At 43.9% G+C, this 18536-nt stretch overlaps 1 protein-coding gene across 5 annotated transcripts in view; it reads left to right on the forward strand.

Annotated features, from left to right (window-relative positions):
* ABR (ABR activator of RhoGEF and GTPase) overlaps positions 1–18536 on the forward strand; it is a 637383-nt gene that overhangs the window by 423523 nt on the left and 195324 nt on the right. For 4 of the 5 annotated variants that reach the window (XM_073616867.1, XM_073616868.1, XM_073616869.1 and 1 more), the window contains one exon: positions 15252–15312. In XM_073616867.1, the coding sequence (XP_073472968.1) occupies positions 15252–15312 (61 nt within the window). Of the gene's footprint in view, positions 1–15251; positions 15313–16979; positions 17161–18536 lie in introns of those variants that run through there. The other variant, XM_073616871.1, reaches the window with a different exon arrangement.

Genomic DNA, 18536 nt, shown 5'->3' on the forward strand with positions numbered 1-18536 from the left:
CATATATCTGCATCTGTAGTGTTTACAGACTCCAAATATCCATATTCTTATTCAACTTGAGATTTCCTTCAAAACAAGTCTAAACATGCCATATCTATAACGTATAGCCTGCTTTGGAGGAATAAGTGGTCCCAGGGGTTTCCCATATGACCTGACATAGGGGTGTCTGGACTTGAAACGTTCCCTATTATCTGAGGAAGCTAAATATGTCCAGATTATGTCTGTGCTATTACTAAGTCAGAAGTTATGAAACATGCTGAAATTTCATACTTATTCTTATGAGGTGTATTCAGAAGACTTTACGACCTAGGCCTGTTTGGTCTCTGAATGGGGAGGGTGACAGTTTTACGACAGGCCTGAACTGTTTTCTCTGTTGAGATAACCTTTTCTGTTGAACTTAAAAAGCTTTGAATTCCTAAGGTGGGGAAGACGGAGTTCAGAGTTCTCTGTGAGGTTACATGGTTAGCAAAACTGTCATGGCTACTTCCACACAAGATGACAGCTAGCTACAGCTTTTCATGTCCCATACGTGATATCGTTACACCTCCCCCCTTAGGTGGTTGCATGGGAGGGAACTACAATTTCCCTCCTGACGCAACCGACTCCTGCGGGCTCGGCTTGTCGTGACAGCCCATCAGCATTGCCATGGGCGCTGCCTTTCTTATGCTGGATGGTGAAATCGTATTGCTGAAGAATTAGGCTCCACCGAAGTAGTTTGCCATTCTCCCCAGCAACACGATTTAGCCAGCTCAAGGGATTGTGATCCGTGATCACAGTGAAGTGCCGTCCATAAAGGTACGTTTGTAACTTCTGGAGAGCCCACACGATCGCAAGACACTCCTTTTCGATCGTGGCATATGCTACTTCCCTGGGAAGCAGCTTCCTGCTCAGGTAGAGGATGGGATGCTCCTCTCCGGCCTCGTCCACCTGGCTCAGGACTGCACCCAATCCAAAGGCAGAGGCATCCGTCTGCACAAGGAAACGGCGGGTGAAGTCTGGAGCCTGCAGCACAGGTGCGCTGGCCAGCGCCCCCTTCAAGGCCTGAAATGCCTGCTCACATTCTGGTGTCCAAGACACCACCTTGGGCAGTTTCTTTTTGGTTAGGTCAGTCAGAGGTTTGGCCAGGCCACTATAGTTACATACAAATTTCCTATAGTAGCCAGCGGTCCCCAAGAAAGACATAACCTGCTTTTTGGTTTGAGGGGTAGGCCAGGCCAGGATGGCCTCAACCTTCCCTGTCTCGGGTTTCAGGGTACCTCCTCCTACCTGGTGTCCCAAGTACTGCACATCAGTCATGCCAATCTGACACTTACTGGGTTTGACAGTCAGATTGGCGGCTGTCAGTTGGTCTAGGACCTGTGACAGGTGCACCAGGTGTTCTTCCCAGGTAGGGCTGAACACAGCGATGTCATCCAGGTAGGCTACGGCAAAGATTTCCAGCCCCTCCAGTAAGTCATTCATGACTCTCTGGAAGGTAGCTGGGGCATTCTTCATCCCAAACGGCATGACGGTAAACTCGAACAATCCGAATGGGGTGATGAAGGCCGACTTTTCCCGAGCCTCAGGGGCCAGAGGAATTTGCCAGTACCCCCTGCTCAGATCCATGATTGTTATATAACGGGCGGCCGCCAGCCTATCTAACAACTCATCAATCCGGGGCATAGGGTAGGCATCTGCAGTAGTGATGGCATTCAGTTTCCGGTAGTCCACACAGAACCTGGTCGTCTGGTCCTTTTTGGGAACCAAGACTACTGGGGACGCCCAGGCACTGTGGGACTTCTGAATCACCCCCAGCTGCAGCATTTCCTCCACCTCCCTTTTCATGTCGGCCAGCACCTCCAGGGAGACGCGATAGGCCGACTGTTTAATGGGGGGATGTGCCCCGGTGTCCACCTGGTGGACAGCGAGGTGTGTCCTCCCAGGTTTTCCCGTAAACCTGCTACCATGTACTGCCAGCACTCGCTTCAGTCCAGGTACCTGGGTGGGGGTAAGATTGGAGTTTATCAGGAGTTCTGAGTCTACCTCCCTGGTGTCTGCTAGCAGGTCCAGAAGTGGATCAGCCTCCTCTGGCTCTGGCCTGCTGCAGACCGGCATGACATAGGCCGTGCGCTCATGATGGGCTTTGATCATGTTAACATGAATGGCCTTCTGCCGTCTACGCCCTTCTCCCAACCTGACCAAGTAGGTGACATCATTCAGACGCTGGGTGATGGTGTACGGGCCTTCCCATGCTGCTTGGAGCTTGTTCTGCCGCAGGGGAAGCAGAACATACACCTTCTGACCAATGTCATAGGTCCGCTCCCTAGCATTACGGTCATACCACTCTTTCTGCCTGGTCTGGGCCTGGGTCATGTTCTCCCGCACCATTTCCACCAGCGTCTCCATTTTATCTCTGAATTTTAGGACATAATCCACAACCGAGACCTTTGAGTCGGCAATCTTGCCCTCCCAGTTCTCACGGATTAGGTCCAGGGGTCCTCTTACCCTCCGTCCGTACAAAAGTTCAAATGGTGAAAAGCCTGTGGACTCCTGAGGCACCTCTCTGTAAGCAAACAGCAGATGAGGCAGATATCGTTCCCAGTCCTTACCCTGGGAGTGCACAAAGGTGCACAACATTTGTTTCAAAGTTCCATTGAAACGCTCGCACAAACCGTTCGTTTGTGGGTGATAAGGACTGGCCATGATATGCGTCATCTGTATTTTTCGACAGAGAGCTTGCATCAAGTCGGACACAAACTGAGGGCCTTGATCGCTAATGAGCTCAGCCGGGAATCCCACTCTTGTGAAGATTCCCAGCAGAGCATCAGCGACCTTGTCTGCCCGGACGCAGGAGAGAGCCACCGCCTCTGGATAACGCGTGGCATAGTCGACAACTGTAAGGATAAAACGTTTGCCTGAACTGCTAGGGATGGCCAAAGGCCCAATGATATCCACTGCCACCCTCTTAAAAGGTTCGTCAATCACAGAGCCCTGTGTACATCCCCTGCCTTGCCAACTCGCTGGCAGGTAACACAGGACCGACAGTAGTCAGCTATGTCAGCGAGCATTGTAGGCCAATAAAAGTTATGTATCAACCGCCCTCGGGTCTTAGTGATCCCCAAGTGCCCTGCGAGGGGAATCTCATGAGCCACTTTTAGCAGCTGTCCCCTAAATTGACTGGGTACAACCAGCTGCCTGCTACCTAGGTCAACCTCATTCCCCTCTGCAGGCATATTTTCTCTGTACAGTTTACCTTTGTCCCAATAGACCTTTTGTTTGTCATTCTCTGCAGGGGGGCGATCAGCTAGACTCCTGAGCTGTGCTAGTGTTTGGTCTGTCTGCAGTGCTGTTTCAAAGGCGGAACAACAGGTCCCAGACAGCAGTCCTGTGGCAAACATGGACAGCTGCTGAGACTCAACAGAGGTGGAGTCCACTGGGTCAGAACAGGGAGAGGGCCCAGAGACCTCCTCCTGCTGTTCTGCGACCAGGGCCTGCACCTCGGCTGCCTTTGCAGCACTGCGAGTGACCACCAGTACTGGCAATGCATTATCATCATCATTATCATCATCATCATTATCCTCATCATCATTATCCTCATCATCATTATCATCACATTTAACCTTTATCAGTTCAGCATCATTGGAACATACATCAGTTACCTTCACTGGCAAGGGGGCCTCCTCTCCTGTCTCTGAAGAAGGAGGACCTTGCACTTCCACTCCACCCTCCCCCTCCCACTGTCCATCTACAGGTTGCCCAGATATTACCCCAACATCGGTAAACAGTACCTTGGGAGGTCCAGAGAGATCTGTGGGAGCATCTGGGGTGCTTTTAGCAGGGGCATAGTATGAAACAAGGGTACCTAAATCAGAACCCAACAACACCGCAGTGGGGATCTCCTCCGAGACACCCACCTCTCTCATCCCACTCCCGGCACCCCAATCAATAAAAACATAGGCACGGGGTACACAGGAACGGGTCCCCCCAACTCCGGTGAGGGTAAGGAACTTCTCTGGGATGATGTCTGTTTCTTCTATAACCTCTGGTCTGACCAATGTGACTTCGGCTCCGGTGTCACGAAAGCCTGTTACAGTCCGGTGGCCTACGATGACTGGCTGCAAGTTGGCATTGGTTCCGGGAGGTTTCCCACTGACGAGCAGCACAGCGGAAGGGTTGCTAGCCGGATGGCCAGGTGATGTCGTCTTCTTCTGCTCAGGGCACTGCGCCCTGAGATGTCCGGCTCCCCCACAGTTGTAGCATTTGCGTTTGTCAGTTAGGAAGGCCTTGGCTCCAGGAGTTGCAGGTTCCGGCCGCTGAGGAAGTTGTTTGGTAGGCAGAGGAGGGGTTGCCGTGTGCGATTTCCCTCCTTTCCAGCCATTCAGAGGAGCCTTGCGATGGTCAGATACCCGAGAGTGGATATAGGTATCTGCCAGTTCTGCTGCTGCTTTGGCAGAGGCTGGCTTTCGCTCCAGCACAAACTGTCTGACGTCTGTAGGACAGATGTGCAAAAGTTGATCTGCAATCATAAGATCTTCCAGGGATTCAAAAGAATCGGCTTCCAAGCCTTTAGTCCACTGCCGGAATGTGGTACGTAAGCGACCTACCACATCCATGTATGAGTCCCCAGGCCCCTTTTGCAAGGACCTAAAACGCTTCCGGTACACTTCCGGGGTTAGCTGAAACTTTTGGATGATTGCAGCTTTTAGGGCCGCATAATCGTCGCACTGTTCTTCTGACAGTTCGACATAAGCATCCAGGGCCTTGCCTCGTAGCCCTGGCGTCAGGTACCGGGCCCATTGTGCTGGGGGCAGATGGTACTGACGGCAAGTTTTTTCAAACGACAGTAGATACACGTCAATGTCACTGTCCTTTTCCATAACTGGAAATTTGGCTGCCGGGATCACTGGCAGAGAGGCATCCCTGTGCTCTAGGGATCCGAGGTTCTGAGCCTGTCGCTGCTGCTGGAGCCTAGCCATCTCCAATTCGTGCCGACGATCAGCCTCCCTCTCAGCCTGGCGTTCCTCTCGCTCAGCCCTGCGTTCCTCTCTCTCAGCCTGGCGTTCCAGAAACTGCAGGTACACCACAGGATCCGTCTCCCTGAGGTTTTGTAGAGTTTCTTGCATTTGAAGAGAGTCTATGATGTTTTCAGGCAATCTGATGCTGGCCTGCTCTTGTGGTGGCTTGGAGGTAACAATCCGTGGTATTCCAGTGTCAGTCTCTGCTTGCCCATCTGGTGAGGCCGCCTCTGAACCACTGGGCTCTGGAGTAGCGGAAACCATTTCTGGTCCAGTTTCCCCCAGGTTCTGGTCTGCACGGATATCAAACTCCTGTAAGGCATGTATCAAGCCTTCACGATTTTTCCCACCGACATCAATTCCTCTTTCTGCGCACTCAACAGTCAGTTCATTCTTGCTCATCTTTTTATATGCTGATAACCCAGACATTTTGCAAGCAGAAGAGATAGAACAGAAAGAAGAAATAGGAAGAAGGTGTAGGAAGGAGCTGTTGCTGTATGTCTCTCTTGAAAAAATAAAAATAAAAAAAAAAAAAATATGCACCAGCTTGTCTCTAAGGACTGTTTCCACAAAGGTTACAATCCTTCAGTGCAGAGCTAATTCCTAACAATGCACTGAATGCTCTTAATGCGAAACTATCCCGCTACGCTGCCAGCCAATATGTGACGAACGCGGGTGTCAGATCCCTGCCCTCCTCGCTAGCTCGCGACAAAGGACCGGCCAACCTCACACCACGCTGTCACTTACGTAACAATGCCACTCTCAGCTGCGCCCAGCACAAAGATTTTCCAGCTTGCAGGACCACAATCTAGGTGCGAGCAGCCTGAGAGTGATTGTCACTGGGCTAATTACACAATTAACCCTTTAACTGCCACCACCCCCGTTTAAAAGACCGAGCCGGGGGAGACTCGTAATTTAGCAATACCAATTATAATTTTAGAATAAGCGTCTGCCACACACACTGTCACCACAGACAGGTCTGCTCAGAGTCTTACTCTACAACAGTAGCGCCCTTCAAGAGGCAGGTTCGTTTATAGCTTGCATTAAGAGCTTTAGAGACAAGGTTAACACTTTTCAACATAAGGGTTTATTATGAAAAGGTCAAAGTTGATGCAAATAAAATATTTACAGAAAAAAAGATGTTTCAAAAAGATAAAGACAATATACAGCCACAAAGCAATAAGGTAGAATTGGGAAGAAAGAATACTTGCAATTAATGTCCAAGGGTTGATCAGAGTTTGATCGATGAGCTAGGTAATTGGTTCTCGACTTGGCAGATGTTTCTTCTTGGATGGTAAAAGGAGAACTCACCATTGTCTTGGCATCTCCTCTTTTCTGTCAGATCAAAGGGGGTGTTGACAGCGACCAGTAACCAATCATCTGATCAGCTGGTTTTAGGGGTTGGTTGCTGGGAGGTGTCTACACTCATGACCACGTCCCAGGTGATTTCTTTAATACATATTCATATATCTGCATCTGTAGTGTTTACAGACTCCAAATATCCATATTCTTATTCAACTTGAGATTTCCTTCAAAACAAGTCTAAACATGCCATATCTATAACGTATAGCCTGCTTTGGAGGAATAAGTGGTCCCAGGGGTTTCCCATATGACCTGACATAGGGGTGTCTGGACTTGAAACGTTCCCTATTATCTGAGGAAGCTAAATATGTCCAGATTATGTCTGTGCTATTACTAAGTCAGAAGTTATGAAACATGCTGAAATTTCATACTTATTCTTATGAGGTGTATTCAGAAGACTTTACGACCTAGGCCTGTTTGGTCTCTGAATGGGGAGGGTGACAGTTTTACGACAGGCCTGAACTGTTTTCTCTGTTGAGATAACCTTTTCTGTTGAACTTAAAAAGCTTTGAATTCCTAAGGTGGGGAAGACGGAGTTCAGAGTTCTCTGTGAGGTTACATGGTTAGCAAAACTGTCATGGCTACTTCCACACAAGATGGCAGCTAGCTACAGCTTTTCATGTCCCATACGTGATATCGTTACATATGGGAATCTAAAAATGTGGGGTCTTACACAATATCCAAATAGATGAGGTTGTCCCTGCTTCTCACATTTTCATTGTTAAAGTGGTAGTAAACCCACTTTTTCATCTTTTACCTACAATAAGGCTTGCCTGTAGGCACTGTGAATATATCCTAAACTTGCACTGTTTAGGAGATATTCAAAGTGCATGCAGCCGGTGATGTCACCAGCGCATGCGCTCTGAAGGTCCAGCATACTGTGCCCTGGACCTGAGCCCGTGCTGGAAACAGCAGCTCCCGCGTGCATGCTCAAGAGTGACGTCATCACGCCCCCGGCCACTCATGTAGCTGGAGGCCACAGATCTGAAGAAAGACCAGGTGAAAATGGAAGCCCCCTTATAATATGAGGCCAAACCTAAACGCTTTCAAATTGTACGCAATCAGGCAGGCCCTTACACTACATAGTTGAGGGTAAATGTAAAGGAAAATTTAACACGAAAATTGTATAATGTGTAGCCAGCTTTAGACCACTCCACAGACAGTTTGCCCTCCATTCAGTCACCTTGAGCCTGCACTAATTGCCACCTGAAGTCTTTGGGCAGCTTTACTCTTTTTTTTATTTCCACATCACATCACATTTCATAACTGGGATAGTGTCCAATTTTCTTCACACTTATCAACTGCCCTTGAGAAAGCACTTGAATAATGGCCAAGTATAAGTGATTACACGCATAGCGTAGTATAGATGGATTTGGTACGTGGTTAGTTTTATCAATCAGCAATGCCAGCAGGTATAGGAGCATCAGTTGTCATGGTACTTACTTGAAACTAGAAGTGGATTCTTTTATTTCTAATAACAAGGCACAATTGACCTGTGCTTTCCTATGTTGTGGGTTTTAGATACATTATTCATATAGAAAAGGAATGTGAATGGGCTGGATGGAACAGGATGGATGCATTTTAGAGAGATCCTGTCACACAGCAAAATCCCAACCACAAAAGCTTCTTAAAAATAAGTAAACAGCCTCTGACCTATAGGTTGGTTACTGATTCTAGCAGTAACATCACTCACAATGAATCTGACTTGGATTTGGTCTCATTGCATAGATCTAGACATATTATACTTTGATTACTTTAAACAGACACCTGCCTCTGTTTTTTATGACGTAAGATTTTTTTTTTCAAACCTTGCCCCATCCTCCATCTATGCCTGGCTTCATTCCATCTCTTGTGGAAGCCGAGGAGTTGTAATTAGGTGTAACAATTACAGTCCATTAGTTGGGACAATAAGGAGAAGTGAAGGTTACTTAACGTATGGATCAGATATCTCAGTGAGAACACCCCAGAGTGCTGCACAATTTATTCTTCCTCAGGTCAGGTTTCCACGACTCGTGTAGTTTACAGCATTTGGCGCACTCATTTGATGTCTTTGACATTTCTCTGGAAGATGTCAGCATATTTTGGCCATGGTCAGCAATATTACACATTACACCAAATCACTCTAGATATCTATGGTCAAAAGAATGATGAGCAGGAAATGTAGACCTGCTATGTCGCCAAGGTACAGTGGAAGAAGCCATTTTGTGAATATTGTCACTATGGGGTTGATTTACTAAAGGCAAATAGGTTGTTCACTTTGCAAGGGAAGGTGCACTGTGCAAAGGAATTTTTTTTCCAGAGCTTTGTGAATGTGGTAAATTTTCACTTTGCAAAAAATACCCAATCACATGCAAAGAAAATTTTAAAAAAATGCTTTTTTGCTTGCACATGATTGGAAGATGGAAGTCAGAAGAGCTACACCTCATTCACTAAGCTCTAAGGAAAATTCCTTTGCAAAGGGCAAATGTCCACTAAGAAAGGTACAAATGAGAAGAGCCTTTCACTGCAAGAAATTAAAAAAAAATACCCTTTCACTGAGCTTTGTCAGCCAACCGCATATTTTTAACACGTGAAAGATGCTTACCAAGTTAACGTTGGAATTTGGGTCGTAATCTAAAGGTTTGTAAAAAAATCAGACCAAAATAAATCACTTCTGTAATAACGTGGTTGTATAAATATGCACACTGTTAAAGTAATACTTTGTTGAATCCCCTTTAATTTGATGTCTTTTTGTTTTTTGGGTTTTTTTCATTTTTTTGGGGTAGGAGTCTATCAGCATGGCACATCTGGCTGGGGATCTTTGCTCACTCCTCCTTGCCAAGAGTGCTCCAAATCTGACAGATTGTGGGGGCATCTCCTTTGCACAGCCATCTTCAGGTCACCCCACAGATTTTCGATTGGATTCAGGTCTGGGCTCTGGCTGGGCCATTCCAAAACTTTGATCATCTTCTGGTGAATCCATTCTTTTGATTCTTCAGCTTTTGTGCCCCAATTGACTGATGTTTGGAACTGTTCATAAGTCCCTCCACCTTGACTAAAACCCCAGATCCAGCTGAAAAAAGAATAGCTCCAAAACATAATGCTGCCACCCCCATGCTTCACTGTAAGTATGGTGTTTTTTTGGTGTTGTGCAGTGCTTGTTTTGCAGCAGACGTACTTTTTGGAATCATTGCCAAAAAGTTCAATCTTGGTCTCATCAGATAGTAATGAAATTTCCCACATGCTTTTGGCAGACTTGATGTCGTGTTTTGCAACATGTAGCCGGGCTTGGATGATTTTCTTAGTGAGAAAAGGCTTCTGTCTTGCCATCCTACTCCACAGCTTGCTGTTTCTTTTCTTTGAACTATTTGGTGAACGCACTTGAGAGTTAGTTCCCTTTCAAGTACCAAAGCTTCTGATGCCTCAGCAATCACCTATCAGACAGGACATTTATTTCTCAGTTTTAAGAAATATAGAAAGATTTCTACAATTATTGTAGCAGTGGATTGATTGTTTTCACTTCGCTTTATCCTAGAATCAGAACATTGGAAATATGCTGACTTACTCATTCCAAAAGGGACAATGCAGTGTTTTCTCTGGACCTTTTTTGTAGGGTGCTCCCCCTGTTTTCAGTGCCCACCTGGCCCCTTTGTGAGCAGTTAGAGTCAGGGTGGTAATCTCTTATTCACAAATCTCTGCTGTACTGAATGAATCCAAAATTATTCAGTTCTGAGCACTTCCAGCTTTGAGATTCTAGAATCCGATCGAGGTAACATGCAGATCAGATACTCAATGTTCCCAGTCTATATGGGCTTTTAAACAAAGGAGACATCAGGAGTGTTCACACAACTGTGTGAAGGGGCCCTCTGTGTTATGATCACTTTCCAACTTTCTACCATTTTATGTCTGCATAGTGAAAGGAAAAAGCACAGCCTGTGTAGCAGTTGCCCTCGCTTTCTAGACAGTTGGTCCTTTTCACCTTCAAAATGAGCCTATATACTGTAATTTATAAAGCATGCATTGCCATTCCATCACTTAGCATGGATTTTTAAGTTCACCCCACACCTTTTAAGTCAGGGTATAGTTCTTACCAATGTTCGCAGTTTTGGACATAAATAATATTATTACACAGGATTTTTTATAGTGCCAACAGTTTGCGCAGCACTTTACAACATGAGTTCAGACAATACAATTCAATACAGGAGGAATCAGAGGGCCCTGCTCGTTAGACCTTACAATATATTTCATTATGCTCCCAGTGGATCACTGCCAAAATTGTTTGTGGCACTTAAAGTGGTTGTAAAGGCTAAAGTTTTCTTTTTTTACCTCAATGCATTCTCTGTATTAGGGTAAAAAAACATTTTAGGTGCAGCTTGCCCCCTTCCCCCCAAATATTTATCCGAGACTGATCTCAGTCCAGCGCTGTGCCCAAGAGCAATGTTGCTGCTCCCTCTCTCCCTCCTCACAGGACTGAGAGCAGCGGGAGCCGTTGGCTTCTGCTTGTGTCAATGAAATCCAGTGACGAAGGAGCAGGTGTAGGGGCAAAGCCGCACTGTAAGTGTCAATGGACGCACACAGTGTGGCTCGGGATCAAGCCCACACGAGTGCCCACATCTCTAGCATGCAGCGTGCTAAAGGGGGTACTTGAAGGCAGTAGAAGTCAGGAGTGCTGGCAGGGGACCCTGGAAGAGGAGGATGAGGGCTGCTCTCTGCAAAACAATTACACAGAGCAAGTAAGTATGACATGTTTGTTATTTATATAAAAAAAAAAAATCCTTTACAATCATTTTAATGGCAGCATATTGGAGAAGCTTATGAAATCTAGATATATCGAGTTTTCACTCTTAAAGTGGTTGTAAACTCTGTTACACCACTTGTACCTACAGGTAAGCCTATTATAAAGCTTACCTGTAGGTACTGTAAATATCTCCTAAGCTTGCACATTTTAGGAGATATTCACTATGTGCGCTGCTGCCGACGTCATTGGTGCATGCGTAATGAAGAATTGGCCCGCTCGTGCCGTTTCTTCGGTACCTGCGCTGTGACTGATGGCACTCGGTGAAAGATGCCAGCTGTTGGAGCGGAGTGCGGGTGGCGCTGCAGAGCATTGTTCTAAGGTAAGTATTTCATAATGAGCTAGTATGAGATGCATACTAGCTCATTATGCCTTTGTCTTGCAGCTTTTTTTTTTTCTGGAGGTTTACAACCTCTTAAATTTCTCTGTATTTGAATAAAATGAGTAGTCACCCTTCTCATACTTTGTGTCTTTGACCACCCCCTCTATTACAGTGCCTTAAAAAGGTATTCACACCCCTTATAATTTTCCACATTTTGTCATGTTACAACCATAAATTTTATTGGGGTTGTATGTGATAGACCAACACAAAGTGGCACATAATTGTGAAGTGGAAGGAAAATGATAAATGGTTTTCAAAATTATTTACAAATAAATATGTAAAAAGTGTGGCGTGCATTTGTATTCAGCCCCCCCGAGTCAATACTTTGTAGAACCACCTTTCGCTGCAATTACAGCTGCAAGTCTTTTTGGGGATGTCTCTACCACCTTTGCACATCTTGAGTGACATTTTTGCCCATTCTTCTTTGCAAAATAGCTCAAGCTCTGTCAGATTGGATGGAGAACATCTGTGAACAGCAGTTTTCAAGTCTTGCCACAGATTCTAAATTGGATTTAGGTCTGGACTTTGACTGGGCCATTCTAACACATGAATATGCTTTGATCTAGACCATTCTATTGTAGCTCTGGCTGTATGTTTTAGGGTCATTGTCCTGCTGGAGGGTGAACCTGCACCCCAGTCTCAACAAGCTGTAGACTCTAATGGCCCCATACACACGATCGGAATTTCCGTTGGAAAAATCTTGGATGGTTTTTCCGATGGAATTCCGCTCAAGCTTACCTTGCATACACACGGTCACACAAAAGTTCTCTGTCGACCGCCAAGAATACGGTGACATACAACACTACAACGAGCCGAAAAAGTGAAGTTGAATGCTTCCGAGCATGCGTCGAATTGTTTTCGAGTATGCGTGTTTTTTTGCGCGTCGGAATTGCATACAGAAGAACGCATTTTCGGATAGGAACTTTTTCCAACCGAAAAAAAGAGAACCTGCTCTCAATCTTTTGCTGGCTGGAATTCCGCCAGCAAAAGTCTGATGGAGCATACACACGGTCTCATTTTCCGACCAAAAGCTCTCATCGGAGTTTTGCTAGCGGCATTTCCGGTCGTGTGTACGGGCATTACAGGTTTTCTTCTGAGATTGCCCTGTATTTTGCTCCATCCATTTTCCCATCAACTCTGACCAGATTCCCTATCCCTGCTGAAGAAAAGCATCCCCACAACATGATTCTACCACAACCCTGTTTCACGGTGGGGATGGTGTGTTCAGGGTGATGTGCAGTGTTAGTTTTCAACCACTCATAGCGTTTTGCTTTTTAGGCCAAAAATTTTGATTTTAGATAGGGGTATCAGAGTAACGGGGAGTGAATACAAATGTATGCCACACTTTTCAAAAATGTATTTGTAAAACATTTTTAAAACCATTTATCATTTTCCTTCCACTTCACAATTATGTGCCATTTTGTGTTGGTCTATCGCATTAAAATTCCCAAAAAATTGCATTTACGTTTTTGGTTGTAACATGACAAAATGTGGAAAATTTCAAGGGGTATGAATACTTTTTCAAGGCACTGTATATTATGCTGACTAAAGCACAGACTACAGAAAGGATAGAAGGATTAGAAAACCTATATCATGCAAACTGTTGGCGGTATGTAAATCCTGTATAATAATATCATGGGAATTGATCAGTTCTTTTCTTTTGAGTAGACATACTCGGCTTCAAGGAGGAGTGACTACATGCACAATTCTACTTTTTAATTCTTAATGTGTTGCCTTGTTTAAGGTTTGCAAACTCTGTAAACCAGGCAGGTGTTTTTCCACATTAAAAAAATGATATTTCTGTTTTCACAAATTCACCTCAGAGTTTGTCTAAAGCCATAACTTTTTAGTTTTAGTTTTGGCTAGAATAGTGAGGTGTTAGAATGTGTCATACATTTATTGCTGTCCAGGAAAATCCACTCTTTGCTTGTTCTGGTGACCACTGGTGGCAACACCATTTTGAAGAGAGGCAATTGAAACATTTGTTCTAGTAGCAACTGTCTTAGAGGGGATTCCCCCTTTGAAGACATCACTCTTCAAATTTCTGTAGGTAAAGGAGATCACCCCAATGGGACACGGACAGCAAAATAAAGACTTCTCTACGCTATACTAAATAAAAAAAAGTTGGCAACTGTTCAAGTCATTCTTTGATATTCCTCAAGTATTTCTGCGTTCAGCTGATATGTTGACACACAGTGAAAATGAGTGCTATGTATACTGTTCTGTTCATGGAGGAAAAGCATCTGTGGACTAGAGGTCGACGAATATATCTGCCGATATTTGTTTTTTTTTAATTAATCGGCCGATTGTGCTGATAAAAAAGGCCGATTATAACTTCAGCGCGACTTGCAAATGACTTCTGTAATAGAAGTCAATGCAAGTTGCCTGAAGTCTTTGGTGGAGCGACTTCTCTCCTCTCTGGGCAGCCTACCAAGTCTGAGATAAGAACTAAGAAGAGATACAATGTTTCTACTTTCAATGAACTGAACTGGGTGTGTAGGAGTTCTCAGTTTAACCATTTAAAGACTAAATCTTTTCTGACCATTTGTTGCTTTCAAGTAAAAATCCTGTATTTTCTGCTAGAAAATCACATAGAACCCCCAAAAATTATATATATATTTTTATAGGGAATAAAATAGCGGTTGCTGCAATATTTTATGTGACACAGTATTTGCACAGCGGCCTTTCAAGCGCAATTTTTTTTTTTTTAAATACACTAATGAATTAAAAAAAAAAAATTAAGCAGTAAAGTTAGACCATTTTTTTTCGTCCAAAAGTTTTGATTCCCTGTTTTTGTGTATTTAATATTTAAGATCTATATATATATTTTTTTATCTAAATTATACATACAAGTGAACTGATTGGAGGTTTGTTTTGTTTAATAAATGTTTAAATGTAAGAAATTTTCTGTATCACTTATTACTTAAGGTTGCTTTTACACTGGAGCGGGCAGGCGTTGACGGTAAAACGCTGCTAGTTTTAGCGGTGCTTTACCGTTATTTTAGCGGCGCTATTCGGCTGCTAGCGGGGCGCTTATAACCCAGCTAGTGCCCGAGGAAGGGGTTAAAAGCGCTTTGCAGGCGCTTCTGCAGCGGTGCGCATTCATTTCAATGGCCAGGAGTGGTGGAGGAGCGGTATACACTGCTCCAAAGATGCTGCTTGCAGGACTTTTTAAACATCCTGCCATTGCATCACCTCAGTGTGAAAGCACTCGGGATATCACACTGAGACTGCAGGGGAGCCGTTTTGCAGGCACTTTACAGGCGCTATTTTTAGCCCAAAAGCGCTTGAAAAACGCCCCATTGTGAAAGGGGTCTAACTGTTAGATTTTATGAGATGAAGGGAAAAAAAAAATCTGCTTAACATATCGGCCCCAAAAAATCGACATCATATATCGGCCGCCGCAATTTCTAAATATCAGCATCGGCCAGAGAAAAACCCATATCGGTCGACCTCTACTGTACTCCATTGCATCCTTCCATCCTGAGACAATGCTAACACATCCTGAACTTATGGCTCTTCAAACCTTTAATATATAGTATATACAGTATATGAATATTGCATTATTTGGAGGATTTATAGAACTTGTACTTCTTACTAAGGAAGTCATAGAAATTTAAATCTGCTGCTGCTTCTGTTTCAGTGCAATGTATTGTAATATAATTGTGCAATGTTACCAGATTAAAGTTACTTCAAGGGAGTGTTTTTTGCTTTCTCTGAGTTCAGCTTTCTTTTTCAGGATCTGAAGGTGAAAGGACCAAAGGACTCGAAGGAGCAGCCAACGTCTGTTACCATGGAAGGTACTGATCACTCTACTACCTGTGTGATATCACGTCTGTATTTTCCAGCCTATTGCTCTTGCTTTATTCTTTTATCCTGTGATCACCATTTCTTACTCTGTGTATAGAGATGCGAACATCTGCTGTTTGGGTTGGGCTATCCCAAGCTGTTGTCATAAATACGTATTTTTCAAGGTCATTTTCTAGCTATGTGATTTTGTGAGCGTTGGATAATAGCGTCCTTCCTAGTAATAACTACAATGGCTTCCCAGGCTAGTGCAAGCACCCTTTCACTGCCTAAGGAGGGCCCATTCTAGAGTTTTCTTCCTTTTTATAGCCAGTTATATACCTAGTGGCGTGTATTGTTTAATTTACCCTTTGGTCTTAAATAATTGTACAGGACAAGTAACATTCTGACATAATTCATAGCAGCCAATAAGCGCTATAGTGAAATTAATAATTCATTACCCTGAATATGCTTATGGGATGAAAACTGATATCTGATTGGTCCCTGTGGAAATTATGCTGTTCTTCGATATTTAAAAAAAAAAAGATAAAACACTATATAGGACTGCTATAGGCTGTAGTAGCCCCTATATTTTATTTTTTTCCTGTTTTCTGATCTAGACTGTAGAATTAACCTGTGGGCCATGGATGTCTGACAAATGAGAGGATTACGGGGCTCTAGTAGTCACTGGGGTTGGTTTACTAAAGGCAAATAGACTGTGCGCTCTCAAAGAATACCCATTCACATGCACGGAAAAGAAAAAGCATCTTTGCTTGTGTATGATTGGATACTGGAAGTCATCAGCTTCACCTCATTTCCTAAGCTCTGGAGCGTATGCGTATGCATTTGCCTTTAGTAAATCAACCCCAATATGTATTTAACATTCTCTTGCAGAAATTGTACAGAAAGACTGACCATTCTCATGGTGATTACTAAGCTGCCATAGTGTTGATGTGTGCTGCCACAAACTCACCCACTCATTAGCTTTTCTCATTACTTTGCAACAATTTTACTTTCACCCATCATAACATTCCCAGCATGCTGGAAAATATCAGCAACCAAAGCTACTGCATTGTATCATTTCTTTGTACCTCCCCTCTATCTCGATCTATTTAATTTTGAATGGGTTGCAAGTCCATCTAAAAAAAGCACTTTTATTGCAACAGTGTGCAGCACACAACGCTGCATTATCACATATTGGGGGGTGCCATTCTAAATGAATGGCAGCACAGTGCACCTATACCCTGTGCAATAAAGAGAATTGTGGTAACACAATCTTCTAAATGGGCCCCTGACCATACACTACCAGTTTAGTGCATACAAGGTATAATGCTTTAATCTGATAATATCATGATTGATAAAAACTATCTAATGAATGTCCAGCATTATTATCCTTGTCTCCTGGTATTCTATGACCCGCTTTGTCCTTCCCAGCAAAATGGTTAATTCTGTATAACATCATTGATTCAGCAGTGGATGTGAAGGTTTCTTTCACCATAGATGTCCGCTGCTGTTGCTATTGATTCTCGTACATTGGGGAAAAAGCTTTTGTTGCAGCGCTGAGCAATGTGGGGAGGGGGAACACTATCTTCACTAATTCTCTCTTTAAAATGCCAACGCTGTCCACCTTGAACACTCCTCTCCGCCTGGCTCCTCCTGCTCAGTCCTTCCCACCCCTCCTCATTGCATGGAGTGCATGTCTCTGTGTATATGTCAGCTTGCATGTTAGGTGACTGCTGTTGTGCTGAAGCCAGCAGATTGGCTTGTGCCGGCTGGTGATGGGGAGTGGGACAAGACATGGCCGGATGCTGGGGCGATGGAAATTCTCTTGATTTTTCGGCTTTGCTGTAATTGCACCTATGGTAAAATGGTTCTTATCTTCTGCATGTTGTAGGTGTGAGTGTGCATGCTGCTTCTCCCAGCTAAAAGTCAGAATTTGTGGATATAATAATGCACGATCACTGATAGTAGTTGCCTTAGACAATGCATTGACCATAGGAACTTGTGCTCCATTCATTGTAGCGGTCAGCTTGTCTGTCACTGTTTTGCTTTCCTCTCGTTGCTGGAAAGATTTTAACCAGATTGTTTCTGTTGTAGGAGAAGGCATTATGTGTGTTGCTTTTTGAATTGTAAGCTTCAGTGCACAGAGCTTCTCTGCTCTTTTTATGTCAGTGCTTTCAGCCTGTCTTCAATTGTCACGTCCTTGTCTTTCGTCTCCAGCTGCTCCGCTCTTTGTCATATGCTAGTTGTAGATTTGCTTTGTGAAAAAACAAATTGCATTCATTCTCTGTTCTTAGAGTGAGCGACAGAATAGGTGAATGGAGTTATGACATGGCTTTGTATGTGTTCAGCCATGTGTCTCTTCTGTAAAAAGAAGAAAAGTCTACTAGCTGGATGGAATTCTTTCAGTGATAACGATTTGTACATTGAGGTTTAGTGAAAAGTCTCATTGCCGTAAAGTCTGCCTTTGTAGAGAGGGGCGTTCCTGACGGCAGAACTCTGATTTCCAGGCAGGCATCAGGAGCTTCCTGTATGGCTGGATCCTAGTTTCGGGGAGGGTCAGACACACTGCAGACTGATGCATTCAGGTCACTGGATGAACAAAAGACCTAGGTGACTGTTTGCTGTGATGGCTAAGCCAATAAGCTGTGACCCAGGAGCTCCTTGTCTATATCCTGGCAACGTATATATATGATGTTCTCATGACCTTGTGCAGGTCACAGATTAGTCTTTTTTGTGGTCGTTTTTGTAGAAGCCTTGCAGAATTCAATGTAGAAATGCCTTGGGCTTCATCTGATGATAGGCCAGTATCTTGCAGTTGCTGATTGTTTCCATGGTTCCATATAATCAACAACTGACTTCATTAATAAAAAAAAATTATTATTCTGCAGAGTAAAGTGTTACAGGTCTCTCCAGTACAGGAAAAAAATGTTTTTGGATTATACAAGATCACAGTGTGAAAGAACTGGCAGCAGTGTGGACATTCCGCCATTGTACATGGACCCTTATTTGCTCAGGCATTCCCAGTGGTTTAAACTGTTGTCGCTGTTCGTTTTCATCTCTCTTAGATTTCTAAAGTATAATCAAATCCCTCTTTGTTTCATAATAAGTTAATCCTGGATATTTTTATTTATTTTTTGATAACCACCATTTTAATGTGAATAAATAATTTATACTCCATAAATGTCATTACTAGATATACAAGATTTATATACTAGATTTATGCCACCAGATACAG

This window comes from Aquarana catesbeiana, linkage group LG02 (assembly GCF_042186555.1).
Source record: "Aquarana catesbeiana isolate 2022-GZ linkage group LG02, ASM4218655v1, whole genome shotgun sequence".
NCBI classification, from domain to species: domain Eukaryota; kingdom Metazoa; phylum Chordata; class Amphibia; order Anura; family Ranidae; genus Aquarana; species Aquarana catesbeiana.